Source organism: Melanotaenia boesemani, chromosome 14 (genome assembly GCF_017639745.1).
Source record: "Melanotaenia boesemani isolate fMelBoe1 chromosome 14, fMelBoe1.pri, whole genome shotgun sequence".
Classification (NCBI taxonomy): domain Eukaryota; kingdom Metazoa; phylum Chordata; class Actinopteri; order Atheriniformes; family Melanotaeniidae; genus Melanotaenia; species Melanotaenia boesemani.
Window position 1 is genome coordinate 9980917 of NC_055695.1, and position 13814 is coordinate 9994730.

General features: G+C 36.9%; 2 protein-coding genes and 1 long non-coding RNA gene across 4 annotated transcripts in view; 2 read left to right on the forward strand and 1 right to left on the reverse strand.

Moving 5' to 3' along the window:
* Nucleotides 1–70: 70 nt before the first annotated feature.
* acer1 (alkaline ceramidase 1) lies at nucleotides 71–7596 on the forward strand. The gene is made up of 7 exons (XM_042006438.1): nucleotides 71–462; nucleotides 3044–3156; nucleotides 3310–3424; nucleotides 4275–4413; nucleotides 5053–5190; nucleotides 5280–5417; nucleotides 5497–7596. The coding sequence occupies exons 1-7, from the start codon at nucleotides 456–458 to the stop codon at nucleotides 5672–5674; spliced, it is 828 nt and encodes a 275-aa protein (XP_041862372.1). The 5' UTR covers nucleotides 71–455; the 3' UTR covers nucleotides 5675–7596.
* Nucleotides 3887–13157, reverse strand: LOC121653161. Its single transcript, XR_006012747.1, has 3 exons — nucleotides 13146–13157; nucleotides 11779–11785; nucleotides 3887–3986 (listed from the first exon to the last, which is right to left on the reverse strand). It is a non-coding gene; the product is annotated as an uncharacterized LOC121653161 (long non-coding RNA).
* The window catches only part of mllt1a (MLLT1 super elongation complex subunit a), a 24170-nt gene continuing 19229 nt past the window's right edge, over nucleotides 8874–13814 (forward strand). For both annotated transcript variants that reach the window (XM_042006435.1, XM_042006437.1), the window contains exon 1: nucleotides 8874–8962. In XM_042006435.1, the coding sequence (XP_041862369.1) occupies nucleotides 8951–8962 (12 nt within the window). In that variant the 5' untranslated portion in view covers nucleotides 8874–8950. The remainder of the gene's footprint in view (nucleotides 8963–13814) is intronic.

Below are 13814 nucleotides of genomic sequence, written 5' to 3' on the forward strand. Positions count from 1 at the left end.
TAGAGGATTAAACAGAGGCAACAGTTAACTGATTATACCTGTTTCTCTTATTCGTTTTACATGGGCTACTCTAACCTTTTATTTTCTATCTGAATGACGTAGTTTAATGAACACAAGTGCGGTGCCACATATTATTTAGACTTTACAGAATTTGTGATAGCCAATCATCTTATAATTAATACTACTTTTCACCTGTAATATTTCTTTAACCGTTTTTCTGTGGTTTTCCGCACTGTGTACAGAGCATTGTATACAGGGGGCGGAAAACAAACGAGTCCCTTCCAGACATTTTCCCGTTGATGACATGTTGCTCCAGCGATGTGGACCGGCGTGATTGTCTGTTACGTCACAGTCGCGTGCGATAGGACCGGGAGCGCTTCGATCCCTCCGTGAAATCCACCTGTTGCACCACCTGGAGAGAAGCAGGGCTGACGGGAGGCTGAGACGACCGCAGCATGGGAGGTAAGAGGCGCATGTTTCTTATGTTTTAACAATGCAGGGTTTATTTAACAAGGCTGTTAGATTATGTTTTTTTTTCACTCAGAAAAGATGTAAAACAAGAAATGACCAGAATATTCCTCCTGTTATGCTTGCAGTGATTCTGCTGATCAATAGAGTGGCTGAGTCAATATAATAAAAATCCTTCAATGACCCAATAAATACCCTGTGACACCACACTAAAAGCATATTCAGTTTTATAAACTGTATTTACATGCTGCTGGTACATTTAGCTTTTCAAGTACTTTACCAATATTCTTCTTTTGATTTCTTTGGTTAATAGTCACTTTGTTAATTCAGATTAATAGTACTTTAATAGTACTAGCCTAAATTATCAATAAACCACTTTTTTTCATTATCAGTTATAATCTATAAATGGAAATTCAGCTTTCTCAAAAGTCTGATGGATTGAGACCAAGAAAAGACTCAGGAGCAGAGATTAGAATAAACTCAAAGTAAAAAGTTCAAGAGGCAAGGTTTATTTAACCAAGCATTGTTCGACTACAGGTAATCAGTCAGCCAGGCAGACTTGACTGACAAGAAGCAGACAGCCAGGGAGAATTTAAAAAAACTCCATGTAAATGACAATGCTGCCAGGGTTCAGGCAAAGGACAAAAAAAACCAAAAAAAAACCAAAAGGAACACACACACACACATAAACACACACTTGTGATTACAGATACAAACAGCTGTGAAGCTTAACACAATGGTCCAAAGACAATTTGCCAACTGAACAGTGAAACACAGAGACTATATGTAGGGAGGGAGTAATTACTAACTGCACATGTGAGGTTATAAACCAACTCAAAGCAGGTCAGTTATACAGTTAATGGTCTTTACAGCAACCCCTTCATAAAAACATTTACATAGTGTATATGTTTGCACTTTATATACTGTGTACTGGGTTTTTTCTCTGTCATAAAGTCACACACAGTGGAGCAAAAATAAACTCCAACCTCAAGACATGGCACAGAATACACAATGGAATATGGTGTTAAGAGTGATGAAGAAAGGCTCAATATTCTTGCTGGGAGGTTACAATTTTTCTTGGAATCTGAAAGGGTTAGAGGGGTGGCAGGAGGCGAAACCCAGCAGGCTTGGCTGCTTTAACTGTCAATGCATTAAAAGGTGTGACATGGACTACTGTTGGGCTTGGACACGGGGAAAAGAACATATCCAAGCTGATGTGGTACTCTATTCACAGAGAATCCCTATAGAAAACATACTTTCTGGTTTGTTTGGTAGGTAGTCGGGTGTCTGGCAACAATTAGGCTTTTCTGGTACCCACCAGAGGTTCAAAGTAAGATGGGCCAAGACCTTCTACAGATAAGATGACTGCAGCTTTCTGCTGAATGTCAAACCAAATGATAGGCTGTCTGGTCCCATTGAGACTGTGTGGTCTGCACTGATACCATGACAAGAGATAAGGTCCTGGGAAAGATGTGAAATCTGAAAACATTTCTTAAAACACATTTTGCAGCCTCTTAAAGCCACACTACAGAATTTAGGAAGATTTTCTCTGTGAGGCACCCTCTTATGACAGCTAACTAACAGCATCCATCTTGTGTCCAACCTCTACTCTGAGCTCTTTCCAACCAGTAAAAACCAGTCCAATGTTGACTTTTCTGTTTTCTCTTGCTTTGTCCCCTTCTCTCTTTCTTTTTCTCCCTTCCTCCAATCATGTCCTCTTGTGTTTCCTTGATGAATCAGCGACTGTGTATGCTCAAAACAGCCAGTGTGTTGATATCCAGTTGCTGGCATGTGACGTGGTGAAACAAAGTGTTGCTGTAAAGTGATGCAGCTTCCCAGAATAAAAGTTGTGGTGCGTGGTTTCTCAGCATTGATATGCTGCTGGGAAACAACAATATATTATGAGTATACATAATAAATGTCACTGTAACATCAAAATGAGTCAGAAACACATATTTTTAAGGTCAGTTAACATTAAAGCTACATATTATTATTACATAAGAACATGGAAGAAAAAGAAGTGGTGAGCACCGACCAGCATGTCCTCCAACTGGAAACATGACTTAGAAGAAATGACCAGCACCCTGAGAGCTACGGTTGTTGATAAAAGGCTGATAAAATTGAAGATAAACTCCATATTATTGTGAAAACTGATTATTATACATACAGCCACACTAAGAAAATAATATTATCTGGGTTAATTTGATTCTGGAGATGCTATTCAGTTGTTTTACAAAGATGCAGGACACACTTGGGGTTGTGAGGTCTATGTATGCCTGTCTCGGCTTTGATTTTGAATGTTATATTTTAAACTTTATGGTAAAGTAAAACTAGAATGCCATAGTTTGTTATTTAAGGTATACTATAAGAGGAAATGACTAGGAAGTCTATAGGGAGTGCTTTGGTTTGTATGATTGTTTTCACAGAATACTATACACAGAGGGATTGGAGTTGTTTTCTCTTATAAACAAATATGTTGCTGGAGGGAAAATTATGCCAACATCTTTATTTGAATGCACAGACCAGCAGGTTTGCTTTTCCTGAGGTAATTGTTTCCCGATTCGTTGTTTCTCAGGTGTCTGTTCCAGTGAGAAGATGGCAGAGGTTTTTGCTTATGAGAGCTCAGAAATTGACTGGTGTGAAGACAACTACAAGCACTCTGAGCATGTGGTGGAGTACTTTAACACAGTAAATTTTTATTTATCTACTTATTTTTATAAATTCCTTTTTTTTACAGAGATATGTAAAGTCACACCACACCTTCCATATTCTGTAACTGTACTTTATATATGTCTTTTTTGGGTTGGTTGATTTATTGATAGATTGATGTTTTTCCTGCAGATGAGCAGCTTTTCTTTCTTCATAATATCTCCCATCATGCTCTATCTCCTGCACCCTTACGCTAAAGAGAGGAGCTTGGCAGTCCATATGGTCTGGACCATGATGATTTTTGTAGGTAAGTTCATCTCTCTGGTTAACCATTTCGCACACATGCAGACTAGTAATTCTCATCGTTAAAGCTCAAGAAGCTTATGTTTAATTTTCTATTAGCATTGTTAATCCAGACAGAAAGATAGTCAATAGTCATAAGCATTGATTTAAAGTGACCCCATTTGAATTTTGGATTTGGCGCCCCCTAATAAAGGCTGATTCAGCATCAGTCTTGCATCCCATCTCTTATCTAAGCTCTCTAAAGACCGTAGAAGTCAGTCCAGTGGTTAATTTTCTTGCTGTCATGTTGTCTCTAATGTTGTTCTCTAATAATGTGATATTGAGTTTCTTTGCTGAATTCAGCCATGTTGCATGTTCAGAATGGCCAGTGTGTTGATATCCAGTTATTACAGTGTGATGTGGTGCCTTAAAACCGTGGTTCTCAAACATTTTGAACGACTTCCCTCAGGATAGCGTACATTGGTGTTCGCTGCTGTGACAAGGCATCTGCATGCCCAAAATCAGTTTCTCTCATGGAGATAATGTCAGATTCTGATTTTTAATATGGCATGTGTACTAACTTTGTTCTTTATGCTTTATGTGTTAAAAATTAAGTTGCTAATTTTAAAGATTTATCTCTCCATTAATGGTTTAATTTTGACAGCCCTTGTAAAATCCCAAATTTATTTGATAAATACAGGCTACATATTTTTTTACTTTTTTCTCAAAAGTGATTGCTTTTGGTTTTCCTATTGTTGATCAAAGGAAACCCCATATTAACTATTTTGGACCACTCATTTAAAAGAAAGACCTTTGAGAGCTTGTGATTGGCGTTTGCTTAATTCATATAATTCTAATTCTTCTCTCCACTGCAGGACTCTTCTCTGCGTACTTCCACATGACTCTTAGTTTTGTTGGTCAGATGTTGGATGAGCTGTCTATCTTGTGGGTTTTGGCTGTGGGATATGCTACTTGGTTCCCTCGCAGACTCTTCCCATATTTTATAAAAGACAGGTAAACCTACTTTGTACTGGACAATCATCTACAGATCTCCTCTACCACAAGTTACTCCAAAGTTATGTCTTTCCTATATGGACTCACACAAAACCCAATAATACTTTCACAACACACCGCTGTTAAACCTTAACTGTACCAGCTGAAGAGCCAGTCTAAGCACTCCTAGACATCACTGTCCTATAGACACAATATGAAGCTGAGGTCTTCTTATGTTACAGAAGGGGACTTTAAAAATAGAGCTCCACCCAACCTGTGTAAATATTTAACAATAAGATGGAAGAAATGAATTAAAATTTGATGAACACCTGAGAACAATCCTAGTGTGATTTTCCAGTTTTTTAAGCTGATGGGTTGGCGCTCCTGAACATATGCTCCGACCAGGTGCAGGCCCGTAGACTCAGCAGGTCAGGTGACCCCAAAGCTTCTGTTTGAAGTGCTAATATTTTATGGTGGAAAGTCACAGAACTCTGGTGATTATGGGAAATCCCTGGACTAATTTTGTTGCTCTTCATCTCTATAACATTTATTTGTCCTCTAAAAATCAAGTTCTTTTTTTCTATATTGTATATATTTTTTCCCTCAGATAAATGATGTAAGTTGTCCTGCTTTATCTGTGTTTTGATTCTCCAACCACAGGTCCACATTTTCAAGGCTAGTCTTAATGGTTACCGTCATCACGTCAGTGTCATCGTTTGTCAAACCAACAGCCAACGCCTACGCCTTAAACTGCTTTGGCCTCCACCTGCTTTACACTTTGGCTGTTGAGATGAGATGGTAGTAAAAACACTTTTCCTCTGGGAACTATGTTTGAACTTGATGCTGCTTTGATTTCTATATCATTGCTAATCTTTTCTTTATCTCAGCTGCACTGACCAGAAGGTTCTGCGTCTCGCCAAGCTGTCAGTGGCTCTGTGGGTGCTCGCCATCTCTTGCTGGATTAGTGACCGTCTTGGCTGCAGTCTTTGGCAAAAGCTAAACTTCTGCTACCTGCACGGTATCTGGTAAGTCCTGACTGTTCTGCGTCTTCTCTTCCTCTGGTCTTGTTTGTGTGTTTTGACCTATGTTTTGCTTGTCCTCCAGGCACATTCTGATTGTGATGGCAGTAGCCTACGGCAGCACACTGGTTGCTTACCTGGACGCCAGCTACGAGATTCCATACTCCTTACCTGGACTACAGTACTGGCCCTGTGATAAATGGGGACTTGGATTTCCCCACATTGTCCTAAAAGGTCCTACCAAGACACAGAAACGGTGCTGATGAATCTTATCTTACACGTTGAATTTGGGATTCTTACAAACTGAACTGCAAAAAAAATTAATAAGGGTCTTATTTAGGAATTCTGGGAGGTGGATGACTTATAGAGATTTTGTTGCAGGGATGGACGATTCATTTCAGAATTTCAACTTCCACGGAATTGCATATGATTTTTTTCACTCAAAAGAGGCAGAAGTATTTGTCTCAAGAATGATAAGAGGAAGCTTTTCCTCCTATGACTGTAAAACAATCCTCTGAAACAATCCAAACATCAAAAACCTCTTCAAGCTACATTTGCAGCTTAAGTCAATGATTTCTGTCCCGTGTGCCTTTCATGTAGAAAGGTTAAAAAAAACACATATTTTTGCTACTTTAGTTAGTCTGTACCAATGTAACCAAGAAACCTTTAAAGGGAAAACCCCAAAATGTTACTTGAATATACAATATAGCAAAAAATTAAACATATAAACTAGAAATATGGAAAATTGTGAGATCAAAGTTCGTACCCATTTTACATATTCAGTAATTTTATATATTATGTGTGTTACTGTTGCTATATTTTAGCACTTGAAGGGCTCATTTTTATATAATGTGTTTTACACTTTGTGATTCCAGTGTTCTGCTGAGAATGAACTCATGAACATTAATATTAGGCAACATGAGAGAGAGGTATTTGGTTACATAGAAGTTAAATTGAATTCCATTGTGACTTCACAGACCTGTTACACACTGTTCTTAGTGAACTATTTTGGTCAATCACTCCTAGAGATGTTGACAGGGTTTCTTAAATTTACTCCGTTTTGAATTGTCTGACGTTCCCAGCCTGATAAACACCAGCAACACTTTTCCTGCAGGTCCTGTAAAAATCTCCTGTTTTGTGACATAATAGACTTCAGGTAGCTTGAGAAACTCAAACTTTGATAAAAATCCTTTTTTATTTTATATTTTTTTTTACATAAAACAAGATGGTCATTCATACCTGATTGTTTTTTCACCAACTGAAAACACTTGACTCTGATTTCACTTTAAAATCAAATCTGTCATTTCATAACTAATTAAATTATCAAATACTTCATTTTTTTCCATGACTTATTAAAATATCTTTAACCACTATGAAAACCTGTGAAATGTGAAGATATTTTAGTTGTTAATAGTAATTATAAAATACAGTAAATTTAAAAGTATGCATTGTTTATGTCTCAATGATGAATCATTTGAAAGATAAAGAAGCTTTTAGTAAAATAATAGGTTTTTCTCTGATATATGTCTTTTGGAAAATACTCTAGTGTTGACCCCAGAGCCTGTTTGACTTGTTGACCCTTTTTACCCCAAACCCCCTGTTACAAACCTTTTGAGAATATTCAGGGACAATGTACCGCCATCTACATTATGTTTCCTGAAGCACATAATAACAAGATGCAACAATAGATCCTTCACACACACACACACACACACACACACACACACACACACACACACACACACACACACACACAAATACACGATGCACTCAAGCATTCAACAGTGACCTCTACTGGATGATGAACAAAGTAAATGTCCAGGCACACCTCTGTGTTCTCAGTACCCACAGACGCATGTCTCCATATTTTAGCGTTTTGCTGCCACCTAGTGGCGGCATCAGATACATCAGAGCTGTGGGCTCCTCTTAGTCACATTGGCACTGTTGCTGGTGCATTGAGTTGAGAGGTTTGAGATGGATAATTTACCCTATTTTAAAGTGTCACCGATCAAAAATGTTGAGATATGTACATACATTTGTATTTAATCATTAATAAACTCTGCTAGGTTTTGTACATCTTAAGGTATTTGTTCAGATTTCATGAAGACTTATGACTTTAGCCCTTTAATTTGAATGATCCAGTTATTTTTTGTTATTTTTATTAAATAAACACTGTATTTGAAGAACTGTATAATTGTGTCTTTATATATTGATACTGACAACTTGGAAACTCTTATAAATGAACAGAGAAGACTCTTCTCTCCAGGTTTGACTTAGAAACAGACTAACCACCAGAATGAGAGGAGCATGAAGCCAGACAGAAGTGATTTTCTAATCTCATATCAAAATGTGGGCACTGCTGAGATCCGCAAATAGGCATTTCACATTTGAAATAAATTTTGTTCTTTTCTTTTTTACTTGTCTGGTCCAGCATCATAGCAACAGAATGGTAATAATAATAATAATAATAATAATGGTGGTCTAGTTGCTGTGTTGTACTGAACACATTTGTTTTGCCAAGAGGAGCGTCTATAAAGTATTGTTCTTTATTATTAAATTTGTCTATTGCTGAGTGTACATATTAATACTGGACCTGACAAGGGGGGGTGGGGAAAAGGAAAGGGGAGAGTTAACTGAGTAAAAAAGATAGTGAAAAAAGAGAACAAGACAATGATACACCAGACAGAAAGTAACAGTGTCAGCTGTTTTCATTTTTCAAAAAAAAAAACTATTTTCTGAACATGTGTTCTGTTACACCTTGAGGAGGACATTGAGCAGCACTGATTTTGTACATTTTGCTGCTATGTGTACTTTTAAATATGGTTTATATACATTTTTCTTGTGTTTTTTGTAACAATGATTTTTTTATCTGTCAAGTATTCAGAGCTGTTGAATAAATGGGGCATTATTGGCACAATCTACACACCGCATGTTTTTGAAATTGATTTACTTTGTTAAATCACAGTCTTTGAGTGAGTTACATTATTGTTCTATAACGCTTGTTGAACTGTGGTAAAATAGAAAGCCTCATACTGCTGGAGTGTATCATGCTGAAAATGGGAACTTTTAACAAACTAGTGAAAATATGTTTGGTAAAGCATTAAAGAAAATTGTTTTAGCCTACTTTTAATTGCATAGCGTTAATCATACCAAAAGCAAAAATCTGCATTCGAACTCAGAAAAATCTATTAACATCATGTGCATTTTATAATTGAAACCGAGCTGCGGCCATTGGGACTTGTTCACTGTCACTCGAGAAAACCAGCGGCAAATGCTTCAATTGCATTTGCGGCTCCGTTACTATCCCGCCTTTCCTGTACTCCGATTGGCTTTTTTCTAGAAAACTTGAATTTTCAGCTTTTTGATTGGTTGAAAGAGCTTTCTGTTTTGGTTGCCTGCCAGCAGCCGTCTGAAGGGGAGGGGAGCCGTCTGCCTTCCGCTTCTGGGCTGGATTGACACACAATGAGGAGCAGAGGCAGGGGAGACGCTCCGCAAACGCCGCTGTAAATAAATACAACAATCACTGAGGCCAGAGAAACATGGAGAACCAGGTACAGTGACTTTTGTGTCTTCCTGTGGAATTTAAACTTTTTAAGGTGGAAATGACAGTGGGTATTCTATCGACAGGGCAGGAATGAATCCTCCTTTCTGCTAACCAGAAGGGAAAAAAATGCTCCTGCTGCTATTGAACTCGTAGTTGTTTGGCTCTGGAGCTATGCTAGCTGGGCACTCATACATCGGTATTTACCGCTAGCTAGCTATAGTCTACCACACCATTCAGCACCGCTGCATAGCTGTAGCCTGAACCAGCCACACAAAGAGATCCACACCTGGTGCTTATTCTGCTATGCTGCCTTTTAAAATACACACGCACATTGTCAAACACGCAGGCGATTAATTTGAATCAATGTTTTGTGCAGCTAAGCTAAGCTAATATGTCTATCAGGACACTGTCGGCCGTTGGCTAAAAGCTAAGGATCTGCTACAAGGCGCCGGGGAAAAGATTTGTCCTCTCCAGGATGGGCTGGTGAGGCGGGGTGTTGTCTCCTCTGCCAGCGGCCTGAAACCTGAACTTAGAGGGCTAATAAAACCACGAATCTTCAAAGACACTGTGAAGTATCTTTGCATTATTTGCCCACAGTTGGTTAATGGTTAATGTTAACCCCAATCATGGTAGCATGCATGAAAAGCTGTCAAAATCTGTGTCAAACGTGAATCCGGTTATAATGCTTCCTTGGACTGGGTGGTCGTCATTAAGTACAAGAACCCAGAGAATAACACATAATTGTAAGAGCTGGTTTGTAAACCAAATCTGATTTGTTTGTATGTTTTATTTGGCATTCTTAAGATTGAAGTCATCATATTATATATATATATATATATATATATATATATATATATATATATATATATATATATATATGTGTATAAACTAATTTATTTAGCAAAAAACAGAAAAGTGGGAAAACCAAATTGCATATCTGCTCACTATTTCATTCAGCTTTGGCCTTCCTAAATGCCTGAGGTTATTCAAGGCTGTATTTCACATGTTTAGGCCACACAGACCCATGGAAAGTGGCTCAGCCACTTTCTTGGAGCTAGTCTCCATTCAGCATCGGCCCTTTGAAGTTTTAACATCTGTGAAAGTGCTGGCAGAGGAAGTCTTCTGCTACAAGTTAGAAACCAAGTTGTGATGCATATTTGCATTTTTTTCCAACCTGTGAAACATTTTCATTGGATTTGTTCATCCACATAACAAAAATATATAAATATAATAGACATTTTACTATTATAACACAATTGATAACCAGAATGTAATCTAATTTTAATGACCTTTTATTATATACATTTTAAACATTGACTTGTATAAAAACCCCAGGATGAAGCTAATAGAAATGTTCTAATTTCATCACTATAACCAAGTCGTTTGCCACCATTTTTGTCTTCTTCTGTTTTGATGGCACCAGCTGTTTCTCTCAAGGTAGTTAACCTCTGTTCTGCTGTGAGCATCTATTAACATTTATATTTTGGATTGCACAATATTAAGTGTGAACTGGTCTTTCAGATCATTATAATATCATTAGGTATCAGCTTGATTAGTAGGGGTGTGCAAATGATTAAGGGTGCTTCGATTCCATTAATAAACCATTTTCAAGATTTTCAATGCATCCTTTTTCCCCATTTAGTGTTTTTTTACTCACTCCATGGCTACTTCACACTTTTAAATCCATTCAGTATCCATTAATTCAAGTAACCAAACAAAATGATCTCAGCTCCCTTTTAGTTATGTTAAACCATAAATAAATCTAACACCTATCTAGCATATTTTTCATATTATGTTCATATTTTTACATGGAATCTACAGGAAAAATGTGTTAGCTATAGTTATAGAGCAACAGCAGGTGTTTTGTCAATTTGCCATACGTTGTCAGAATAGCTACCCTTGGTTAATGAGCATGCGTAGCACAGAAAACTGCAAATGACCCATCAATTAAACACCACTGATGGCTCAGAAATTCCATCGGCATACAGTCAACTGTGACACCGCAAGTTAGTTTAGTGTATTTTATTACATATTAACTTCACTTTGCTTAAGTGCATCTCTTGTATGACTTAACTCAGATGAAGTGTATGAAACTGTACTTATAATAGTTATTTCTGTTAATCTTTTTGCAAGTGAGGTCGTAATGTCGTTTCAACACATCGTAGCATCGACTTATTAGCATCCAGTGCCTTCTCCCAACTGTGAGATTGAATGTGTAATGATTAACTTTAAAATAACTTGTCAAATGTACCCATGCAGCCTATCTATCAAAGAGGAATACATAGCTATGCTGTTTTGATAAAGAGGTGTAAACCTACAGACATGGCTATGGTATGCTATTCTCACCATGGTTTTTTTTTTTTTCTGTCATGGTATTTCTTCTAGACTTTCTGAATCTGTTTGATTACTTGGTGTAACATTAGTTTTTTTTTTTCTTCTTCTTTTTTTTGAGGTTGTTTTATTTATTTATCTTTTTTCCCTAAACTTTATTAAACCACGTTGTGTAATACAGCGTTCAGCTGTATCCAACCTTTACCTGCCCATGACATCATGGTTTGCAATTTGAGAATCACTATTTTTTGGTGCCTGTTTGGAATCGATGTTTCAGGTCTTGTGAATGTGTCGGCTGGTTCAAAATTAGGTTTGGAAACGGGCACCGGCCGCTGGTGTAAAAGCCCTGTCTGTGTGCAAGTAAGAGCTCTTATGTTTTCTTTTGTTAGATCTCTGTGTATGATTACAGGAGTTGGAATGAAAGGATGAGTAATCACACAGCTTTTCATAATCCCCATTCTCTCATTCACACACCCTATTTTCAATACTCACTTGTTTTCTTTGGGGGCTGTATAAAGTCCATTTGTAACTTGCTAGTGACTCAGGGATTGACCATTTTCCAAAACGAATAACTGTTTCACCTCTGTTTGTGTCCTGTTGTTGGTTGTAAATGCTGACCACAGTTGAGGATTTATCCTCAACCAAACACAACTTTGGTCACTGTTTGTGTCTTTGCAGGAAAATCTTCCGACTTTTATTTCAGTCATTTATTAGCTGGAAGAGATTAAGTGGTGTTATTTACAGGGCATCTGGGAGTTCATTGTTTTCATGGGAGCCAGCGTGTCTGCCAAAATTTGTATTTCCCTTCAATCAGAGCATTGTGTGAGAAGAAAAAGAGCTTGGTCATGCACACATCATAACAGTATTGGCATATTTGCATTATTGCTTGGAGTTTTCTCAATAGAAGCCTCCTCGCATCATTTTGGTATTCTACTGAAGCTGTAAGATTTTGTTGTTGTTTACATAATTGCTTCCTGTTTTAAATATTTCAAGCAGCTTTAATTTTTATCTTCTCCTGTTTCACTCTAAATTCATGGTGGTACTACCACAGGTTCATGTTAGCATAACATGACCAAGCATGTTGGCCTTTGAGCTTCATGATGGATGGTGGAAAACAACAGTTTAATTAGACCTATTTTTAAAACCTTTTAATTTAGTTCTTGCAGCCTGTTTAAAGTTTTTATAGTTTGACTCTACCTGTCTTTTATTGAACGTTTTCTGTCTTTGAACTGTTTTTGTATAGTTTATACACTAATGTGATTGGTTTTAATATAATTTGAGTTGGCTTTAGTTTTTTTTTTTTTTTCTTCTTCATCTTTTTTTGTTTGTTTGGTTTTTTTCTAGCTTCTGAAATGCCAGAATTGGTTGTATTTCTTTTCCTCATGTATATGATTGCAACACGATCTCCTTTAGTTTTAGACTGCTAGTGGGTGTGACTTTTGTAGATGTAATGTTGGATGTAAGGAACTCTTAAAATACATAACTGGATCATTCTTTATTTTAATGATTCATTAATCATTAGTAATCTTCTCATTTTTTGATAATATCTAAGAAAAAAGTCAGATTTTTTTTGTGTGTGTGTGGATTTTGTCACAGTCAAAAGTTATTTCTGGTTCAATTTCTTCTAGAAAAGGTTCATACTTCGGTCTTTATTAAAACGATGATATTTATGTGGTTTGCAAGGCAGCAGGTCATAGCTGCTCTTTGTGTCCCACTCTCGAAGCATACATCGTGGGAACGTGCGCGGCTTAAAACCCACCATCCTTGATGATTGTTTTCTCAGTCATATTACGGTTTAAAATTGATCCAATATTATTTGTAGTTTGTATTAACATCAACACATCATCTGAGATATGAACTTTAAAAACATTTAGAGCAGCTCCCCTGAATGAAACGGTTTCATCAGGACATTTTAAAATTTTACTTTTTTCTGTCCTGAGTGTTTTTCTCTTTTTTTTTTTAATCCATGCATTTTAGTCATTTATGGAAAATTAGTCCACAGTGAAGTTTGGAATAGGGACGTGACTTCACAGCGTGTAGCTGTCTAATGATGGATAAATTATGTAGTCATTATTACGTGTCATATTACGGTAATGCTGTAATGGGAAGGTTATCCTTTGCACAGTTTATGAACACCCACATAATTCAGCAGTCCCAGTTTTAAGGTTGATATTTACACCCAGCTTGTATGGAAGTTAATAATATGACACTACTATCTTATAAACTGGTTTTCATAATTTTAAAAACTGATAACTATGTTAAAAAAAATTTATGAACCCGTTTATTGTCACTTGTGTGTTAAAGGAAGGCCTGAAGTTCTCCCAGTTTCTAAGCTGGAAAAAAAATATCTGGGATGCTTTGCTTAAAAAAGATGCTGGTGGTCATTCGTTCATTAAAATAGTTTCTCATTAATTTTCACCTTTGATTTATGAGCTTTATCTTCTTTTTTTAAATCATTGTCAAATGTCCCTTTTAGGGATTCGACTAATGTTTTTTTTCTTCATAACCAATTAATCTGTAAAATTTTA